Here is a 10,002-nt window from a genome sequence, read left to right as displayed (position 1 = left end):
ATTGGCTGATTAGATATTTGCAATAATGAGCAGGTGTACAGGTACCTAATGGAGTAGCCACTGAGTGTATAATAAACACTTTCTTTTAGGGCTGAAACATTGCATTTAACTATCTGCAAAATTCCTTCTGAATTGTTAGCAACCAGCTTCAAGCAATAGAACAGTCATGTGGTTTTAACTAATGGGAATAAATAGAACAAATCCAGATCTGTCTTTAAGCTGGTTCCAAATTGTTGATGCTCTCCATTTTTCTTTGACAGAGCAGCTATTCTGAGGAGTCACTTTACTTTGGTAATCGCTTATGTTTGTAGCAAGCACGCTGTAATCAATAGGATCTTTGTGCAGTTTTGACAAGTCTATAAAGGAAGCAATTGTGTCTTTTAGGAATAAATTCAAGCAAGTAAAAACCCGACTGGAAAAGGCCATTCAGTCTATTGAGTCAGTTCTGTTATTCATCTGATGTAGCTGATCTGTAATCTGACTCAACAGGGTCATCCTTTTCTTGTAAACACCTGACTCCTACAGTCTGAGATGAGAAAGCAAGGTTCTTGCTTAAACCACTTGCTCCCCCACTTTGGTGTGTTAGTGGGTAACCACTTCATGCTGGATGGCTGGGAGAAGAGCAGCAGGCTTCGGGGTAAGACCACCTAAGAGAAGGTAGAGGAGGTAAAGGGCACTCAGTGTCAGGGGTTCCGAGAGAAATGTTCATACCAGGACTTCAGCAAAGCAAGTGGACACTTCCATAAGGGCCCGAAGGCATTGACTACCGTTGTAGCTGTATTCATATTTAATGGTTCTATTTTTAAAATCTTACTTTTAGGAACACATGCATCATTGATGATGTTCATCTTCAGGGTCTGAGGTTGAACTATTAACAGAACATTAATAAACTTGCCCAGCTTGCATGCTGTGACGTATTTGCAAGGCTATAAGGAAATGGGTTGATTTGGATATAGAACGTGGAAAAGCACAGCACACGAACAGGCCATTCAGCCCACAATGTTGTGCTGAACCAGCTAGAAAGCAAATCAAAAACACCTACACCATGTCCGTATCCCTCCATCTTCCTTACATCCATGTACCTACCCAAACATCTCTCAGACTCTGATGTATTTGCCTCTACCACCATACAAGGTATCCGCGACTCTCTGAGTAAAAAACTTACCCCTCACATCCCCCTTCAACCTACCCCCTCTCACCTTCAATGTTATTTCGATTTTGCCTTTCAGTACTTCCCCTGACATCTTCCTTTCTGTCCAGTCCTTCCCTTACTGACCTAGGACTCCAGTTCCCAGCCCTCCCTTAAAGCTAGTTTAAACTCTCCGTAAAAGCATCAGCAAACCTCGCGGCCAGGATGTTGGTTCCTCTCCAGTTCAGGTGCAGCCCGTCCTCCTTGTACAGGTCACCCCTTTCCCCAGAAAAGGTTCCAATGATCCAAGAACTTGAAACCCTGTCCCCTGCACCTTCTCCGCAGCCACTCATTCATCTGTGCTATCATCCCATTCCTACCTGCACTAGCCTGTGGCACCAGAAGTAATCCGGAGATTACTACCTTGGAGGACAGCCTCTTTCCTGATTCTATAAACTCACTGTATACGACCTCCTCTTGAGAATATCCTGCAGCCACTCTGATAAATCCTGGACCCTAGCAGCAGGGAAGCAACACACCATCCTGGTGTCTCTTTGCAGCCACAAAATCTCCTTTCTGTTCCCCTAACTATCAAGTCCTCTATAACTACTGCACTGCCTGACTTTACCCTTCCCTGTCAAGGCTCAGAGCTGGCTACAATGCCACCAGGCTGGCAGCTGCTGTCGTGATCTGATGGGTCATCCCCAAGCTGTATTCCAAGGGAGTATACTTGTTGCTGAGGGGAATGGCCACAGAGGAACCCTGCACTGACTTCTTAATCCCCTTACGTCTCCTGCTGGTCACCCATCTCTGTCCGAAGCCTGTACTCTGGGTGTGACCACCTCTTCAATAATACCTTCAGCCTCCCGAACGATCCTGAGAACATCCAACTCCAGCTCCAGCTCCTTGACCCGGTCAGTCAGGCACTGGAATTGGGTGTGCTTCCCACAGATGTAGTCATCAGGGAAACTGTCAGGTATCTCGAATTCCCACATCTGACAGGAGGAGTGTTCCATCCTGACCACTCAATACCAAAAAAGAAAAAGGCTTGCCTCTTCTTAACTGTGCCTTCGCCTGTTAATGCTGAATCCTGTTGAGCCAAAGCCTTCACACTCTTATCACTGGCACACTCCAACAACGGCTCCTCTCCTTGAGCCTACCATCTTTTTATTTGCAGCCAAGGTTAGGCCTCTGATGCCAACACTTTCCAAGCCTGCACAGTCCAAGAAGGCCGTCCTTGCCTGAATCTGCTCCTTCCATCCTTTCTCCTGACTTCTGTAGGTCTCTGACCCTATACAAACTCCCCTCACCTGAGATACCAAAAAAAAAATTCCTTTGGAGATCTGAAGGACTTCCACCTCGCCCTTGGCATTCAGTATTTCAGCAAAGGCACCTGCCCCAGAGCTACCCCTGCCCCCCATCACATTACCCCCTCCCCTAACGAAGGGGCGGGCCAGACATCAGTACTGTGTCTTAATTCCCAATCGAACATCGGCCACAACCACAATCGCCTAAGTATTACCTATAGCAGAGGCAGTGAACGGGGGAGCGGGGGAGCAGTTCAGCAGTGTCACAGCTGGCATAACGATTTACAGCGCCAGCAATTAAGGTTCAATTCTCACTGTTGCCTGTAAGGAGTTTCAATGTTCTCCCAGTGATCACGTGACTTTCCTCCAGACACTCTGATTTATTCCCACATTGGAAAGACGTACAGATTAGGGTTAGTAAATTGTGGGTGCCAGAGGCATGGTGATACTTACATATCCTCGGACTGTGCTGGTCATTGATGCCAGTGACACCCATCACTGTGTGTTCGGATGTTTCAGTGTACACGTGACAGATAAAGCTGATTTTATCCCATTACCTCAGTGCTCATTGCCCAGCCAACACCCCCACTCCCCCCCACAACTCTCCTTGTGAGGATTTTGATACAGAGTAAGCAATGGGTCCCTCAGGGAACGCTGAGAGACAAGCAGAGAAATTAGAAGGGGGATGGATGATAAATGTCAATGACAGTCACTGGCTGATGGATCAACCCTGCCATTACGCCATCTAATTGGGCTGTGCATAAAATATTCAGACAAGCATCAGAGGAATCTGAAATTAAGATTCATTGATCGCACTGCGGAACAATATTAGGGTCATTCGTCCAAGGATCCTCTCCTCCTTCACTCTAAGCTCATTCCAATTTTAAATTTGATTTATTCAGACTCAGATTTATTTATTACCTGTACATCGAATCATGGAGTGAAGTGCATTGTTTGTGTTCGGGAGCCAACACACACCCAAGGATGTGCTGGGCTGGGGGTAAACCACAAGTGTCGCCACACATTCCGGTACCAACATAGCACGTCCACGATGCTCGGCAGAACAACACAGAACCCGACAAAACAGAACATACCAAGTAACAAAGCAACAACAGCAACTCCCGCCCATCCACGCACATGCTTAGTCCTCTAACCCCAGAGGAGGCTGTCTTCTTCAGTGTTCATCTTGTAGTGGTCCAGACACTGGAGCTTAGCCAAACCATCTCCTTTACTCAGACCATCTGGAAGTTCGGCTCAGAGGAGAGATCGGTAAATTGACCTGGGATAAAAGCTTTCTAAGATTCCTCCTGAATGGTGTCAATTGCAGGCTGACAGCTTCCATCATGTGGGGAAGAGACACTGACTAAATAGTTAGGCTTCTGTCTCGCTGGTGCTTTGATTGTCTGTGAGCATATGCTTGCAAGCTCATTGCTAACAGCACAAAGTCGGTCTGTCTGGCATGGTTTATTCTTTATTTGTTTAGAGATACAGAGATATATAGAGATATTCTTTCCAATGGGACCACCCTGCCCAACTGTATCCATGTGACCAATTAACCTATTAACCTGTACGTCTGTAGGAGGTGGATGGAAACGAGAGGACCTGAAGGAAACCTAGTGTCACTGGCACTGTAATAGCATTACACAAGCCACTGTAATAGCGTTACACGAGCCGCTGTAATAGCATTACACGAGCCACTGTAATAGCATTACACGAGCCGCTGTAATAGCATTACATGAGCCACTGTAATAGCATTACAGCGGCTCGTGTAATGCAATTACAGTGGCACCCTCGAAATCATGCCCCTGCCCAGCATTAAACTTGGGACCTTTCGCACGTGATAACAACCACAGTACAGAAACTGCAACCAAGTGTAAATTAGTTTTATCGCTTTCAACTTTGCTCCATCATTCATGACCCACTTCCTTAATGAAAGGGTGCAGGGAAGATTTACGAGAATGTTGCAAGGAGTTACAGGGAGAGTTTGGGTAGGTTTGGAATTTATTCTTTGGTACTTAAGATGTTGAGGATTGACTTTACAGTATAAAATCATGAGGGGGAGGGTGAATTGTTTTGGTGCACACGCACACAGTGTTTTTCTCAGGGAAGGGGGAACTAAAAACAAGGTTATGGTGAAAGATTTAAAAGGGACTCGAATGACAACTTCACCCTGAGGATGGTGCGTATACAGAACGGGTTGCCAGAGGAAGTGGTTGAGGCAGGTACAGTAAGCAACATTTAAAGGACATTTACATAAGAAGATGGATAGGAGGTGTTTAAAGGGATGTTGGCTAAATGCGAGCTTGGTTGGCACCATGGATGGCATGGACCAGCTGTGCTGAGGGACTTGTTTTCTTCTTGTTTTACTCTGTGGCTCCACGTTACCATGAATGTCCATGTTAAATTCCTGAAGTGACTTGTGAACAAGACTTGTTTTGCTGCTGTTGTGTTCTGTTTTGTCTGCAGAACATCACCAGCACGCTATGTTGGTGCTGGAATGTGTGGCGACGCTTGTGGGCTGCCCCCAGCACACCTTTTGGTTGTGTTGGTTGTTAACACAAGCAGCACATTTCACAGTGTTTACTTGTACAAACAAATGACTCTGAATCTGAAAATGAAGTTGTACTGCAGTACTGAGGGATTTCTGCAGGCTCTTCAGCACAGCCAGTCCATGCCAACCTGATGCCCTTACAGGTCTTCAACTATTGATGCAAAGAATGAAGGTGCTGGTAGAAAGCTTGAATATTAATGTATCGTCTTTGTCTCTCCCTGCTGTGCTAGTGCTGTGACCTGGGCTATCATGCTAGCTTAAACAGAGCGCTGAGGACGTTTCTCTCTGCAGAGTACAACCTGGAGACATCCAGGCACGAGGGTCTGGACATCATAGAGAACGCAGTGGACAACCTGGACCCTCGTAGTGACAAGCAGCGCTTCATGGAAATGTATAACTCGGCTTTCTGCCCACCTGTCCGATTTGACTTCCAGCCCCATATGGGAGACGAGGTTAGTCCTATGCTGTACACTGGTGTTTCTCACTTCTGAGGCGCTTCCCCTAAGTGGCGGATGGTTTGTTTCTATTCTGGTCTTGTATCATTGAGCACATCGGTAAGGAGCACTGCCACAAGAAAGCAGCGTCCATCAACAAGGACCCCCACCATTCAGGCCTTCTCACAGCTGCCATCAGGAGTGTTAGCTTCGGGAACAGTTATCACCCTTCAACCATCAGGCTCCTGAACCAACGCAGATAATTTCACTCACCTCGACACTGAACTGATCCCACAACCTATGGACTCACTTTCAAACACTCGACAACTCGTGTTCTCAGTGATATTTATCTATTTATTTGCACAATTCATCTTCTTTGCACATCAGTTGTTTGATGGTCTTGGTGTGGAGATTTTCATTAATTCTTTTGTTCTACTATGAATGCCTGCAACAAAATGAATCATGGTAGATGTAGTGAAATATACAGTACGTACTTTGATAATAAATTTAAGTTGAGCTTTCACTGAGGCGTCTGATGAGGACATTATGAGAATTGCAGACTCTTCCACAGACGGACCAGGGGGTGACGTTAATTCAGATTATCCAATCATTATCATATTGCCAAGAGTGAGCACTTACTGATCCTGATGCCAATCTTGCTAAATGCCCTTCTCCTGTGTATCATCCACATCCTTCCATTCCCTTTTTATTGAGGAACAACGTTTCACGCAGAGGGTGGTGATTATACGGTGAGCTGCCAGAGGAAGTGTTTGAGGCAGGCACAGAAGTATCATTGAAGAAGCACTTGGATAGGTTGGTGGAGTCAGACTTTTTGATAGAGTTGTAGAGGTTTTTAGATAGACACAAAGTAATACAGCATGGATGCAGGGCAAGGCTGAAGAGGACAAAGGCTCAATGCAGGAAATTCGAACTAGCAGTGGTTGACATAATATCAGACATCCCACCTCTCCCGGAAGTTCCGGGAGTCTCCCGCATATCAATAGTGGCTCCCTGACGCCCGGAAATTATATGGAAATAGATCTTTTTGAGAGGGAGAGCGAGCATCCTGATAGGTCTCTTTTCGTGCTTATATGATTTGGCGATATGAAATGATATGAGTCAGCTGCACCTTTCCTCATTCCCTGTCACGCACTGTTAAATTTTAACGTACACGAGGTCATCAGTGACCCAAGACGTGCAAAGGAATGGGTCTGTGACCCATTTGTGAATGTCCCCGGTGAATCATCCATGTCAGCACAGGAAAAAGATCAACTCCTCGAACTTGCAAATGACGACAGGCTGAAAAGTATGTTTGACATAACATCAAGCAACACACATCAAAGTTGCTGGTGAACACAGCAGGCCAGGCAGCATCTCTAGGAAGAGGTACAGTCGACGTTTCAGGCCGAGACCCTTCGTCAGGACAACAGTCCTAGAGATGCATCCTAGAGATGCTGCCTGGCCTGCTGCGTTCACCAGCAACTTTGATGTGTGTTGCTTGAATTTCCAGCATCTGCAGAATTCCTGTTGTTTGACATAACATCTCTGCCGGCATTCTGGATCAAAGTCAAGGCTGAATATCCTGAGATAACCATGAAAGCACTGAAAACATTGCTTTCATTTCCAACATATTTCTGCGAAGCGGAGTTTTCTGCAATGAATGCAATGAAAACTAAATTGCGGAATAGACTGGACATAAGGAGCCCCCTTCAAGTATCGCTGTCTCCCATCACCCCTCGATAGGACCGTGTTGTTGCAGGGAAACAAGCCCAGGGCTCCCACTGATTCAGCGATATTGATGTTTTGCAATGATTTTATATGTTCATACGAGGAAAATATGCGCTGTGTGTTTATTATCCAAACGTTACTTAAAATGTTATGATGCTATTGGCTTATAAGTGACTTATAATTCAGTGGTCCCCAACCTCCAGGCCGTGAAGAATACAGCGATACAGTGGTAGCCAGAACGCACCCAGCACATCTTTAAGAAAAAAGCCGAGTGTATTAGCCACTTATAAGTGACTTATAATTGACTTATCACCTATAGTCCGGTCACATTTAACACCCCCGCACACTCCCCCCACCCCCCCGGTCAGCCGGTCCGCAAGAATATTGTCAATATTAAACTGATGCAAAGAAGGTTGGGGACCCCTGATTTAGACTAGCTGGTTAGCTGCCAAGGAGCTACGCTATTGATGTCCAACGTGATGAGGCCAAACTCCCTGTAGACTTGCTTAAAGTTGTAATAGAATAAACATGATAATATAATATAAGTACATATTTTAATGTCACATTTGCTGCATATACCCAACTTGGTTTACAGATTAGACAAAATCACTAAACGAAGTATTACATACACCCTTGGAGGTCGATGGGGGGTGGGGATATGGGGTTGCGGGGGGCAGGGGTGCTACCTCCCTGAAATGAGTTTTGCAGGGTGGGATATCTGTAACCTGGTTAGGCCAAAGTGACTGTATCTGTCCCAATTCAGGCACATACACTCACTCTGTAAAAGAACTTGCTCCTCACCTTAAACACAGGTTCTTTGAACATAGAACATTGTAGCAAAGTACAGGCCTTTGGTCCACAGTGCTGTGCTAATCTTTTAACCTGCTCCAAGATCAATCTAACTCTTTCCTCTCCACAGAGAATAACCCTCCATTTTTCTGTCATCCATGTACCTACCTAAGAGTTTCTTAAATGCCCCTAATGTATGTGCCTCTACTGCCCGGCAGGGTATTTCACACATTCACCACTCTCTATGTAAGGAATATACTTCTGATATCCCTCCTGTACTTTCCTTCAATCACCTTAAAGTTATGCCGCCTCATTTTCCACCCTGGAAAAACGTACCTTGCTATGCACTTTGTCCACACCTCTTATCACCTCTATCTGGTCACCTCTTATGCTCCTTTGCTCCAAAGAGAAAAACCCTAGCTCGTTCAACCTATCCTCATAAGATATGCCCTGCAACTGTCAAACTTCCACATCCTTTTTATAATGAGGTGACTAGAGCTGAACAGAATATTCCATGTGTGGTCTAACCAGGGTTGTATAGGACCTCACGGCTCCTGAACGCAATTCCCCTGACTAATGAAGGTCAGCGCACTGTACACCTTCTTAACCACCTGATCAAATTTAGTGTTTGACATATCTACCCTGGGGAACATATTCTAACTGTCTCCCCCGTATGTGCCTTGCATCATTTTACTGGCTGCTGCATTTCTGACATTACAAGAGTGACTATATTTTAAAGGAGATTAATTAACGCTTTGAAATGCCCTCAAGGGGATAGGAAAGGAACTGTCAAAGTGCAAGTCGTAAGATGACATTTGACAGAGCTATTCAGAGGTATAAAAAGAGAGGGAGGCACTTGGGAACTGGTACCCCTCCACCATTAGTATGGGTCTGTGGATCACTGACCCAGTACTACTGACTGCTGTAATGTTGCAACAATAGCAGAGCCCTGAGTCAGAATCAATGTGGTTTACTAGCAGGGCATAACAGCTGCCCCAGAGATAACATCCGGCTGCAGAAACAACTGTCCAAACTTGATCAAAACCATGGCAGGACCAGAGTCCGAGGATTGAAAGACCCTGTTTTGATTTTGTTTTGGAGGATTGCTTATAACATCATACAGAATGGAAGCAGGCTCTTCAGCCCATTGAGACAACCCTGACTATCAAACACCATTTAATTAATAAAGATAAAGATTAGCTTCATTTGTCACATGTACATTAAAAGATGCATTGAAATTCATCATTTGCATCAAATCAAATCTGCTAGGATTGTGCTAGCCAGCCCCCCAGAGTCGCCAGGTCTCCGGCACCAGCCAGGCATGCTCACAACTTACTATCCCGAACCCGTACATCTTTGGTCTGTATACAATTCCCATCAGGGTCTTTTTACCCTTCTCGTTCCTTAGCTCTATCTGCAATGATTCAACACCTTCCTACCTTCCAACCCTATATCACCTCTTTCTAGTGATTAATTCCATTTCTACCAACAGAGCAATGCCACTCCCTCTGCCTTCCTGCCTGTCCTTTTGATGCAATGTGTATCCTTGGACGTTAAGCCCCAGTTATAATCTTTCAGCCATGATTCAGTGATACCTACAACATCATACCTGCCAGTCTGCAGCTGTGTTGCAAGTTCATCTGCCTTATGCCGTATACTGCATGCATTTAGATAGAACACCTTCAGTCCTTTATTCACCCTTTTCAACCTTTTGATTAATAACTTTGTCTGAAGTCTTACCAACATCTGCCTCCACAACCTCTCCACTACCTGTTCTGGCACTCTGGTTCCCATCCCCCTGCAACTCTAGTTTAAACCCCACTGTGCAGCATTACCAAATGTTCCCGCTAGGATATTAGTTCCCCTCCAGCTCAGGTGCAAACCATCCCTTCTGTACAGGTCCCACCTTCTCTAGAATAGAGTCCAATGATCCAAAAATCTTATGGCCTCTCTCCTACACCAACTCCTTAGCCACGTATTAAACCCATGTAATCTTCTTAGTTCTAGCCTCACTGGCACGTGGCATGAGTAGCAATCCTGAGATCACAACTCTGGAGGTCCTGC

The 10,002-nt window shown here is 45.4% G+C and overlaps 1 protein-coding gene across 10 annotated transcripts in view; it reads left to right on the top strand.

Moving 5' to 3' along the window:
* Nucleotides 1-10,002, top strand: part of srgap1a (SLIT-ROBO Rho GTPase activating protein 1a) — a 310,991-nt gene that overhangs the window by 223,690 nt on the left and 77,299 nt on the right. For all 10 annotated transcript variants that reach the window (XM_063058474.1, XM_063058468.1, XM_063058467.1 and 7 more), the window contains exon 7: nt 5,218-5,439. In XM_063058474.1, the coding sequence (XP_062914544.1) occupies nt 5,218-5,439 (222 nt within the window). The remainder of the gene's footprint in view (nt 1-5,217; nt 5,440-10,002) is intronic.

Source organism: Mobula hypostoma, chromosome 9 (genome assembly GCF_963921235.1).
Source record: "Mobula hypostoma chromosome 9, sMobHyp1.1, whole genome shotgun sequence".
In the NCBI taxonomy this organism is placed as follows: Eukaryota; Metazoa; Chordata; class Chondrichthyes; order Myliobatiformes; family Myliobatidae; genus Mobula; species Mobula hypostoma.
Note: the sequence above shows the minus strand (reverse complement) of the source record. Positions and strands in the feature narration are given on the sequence as shown.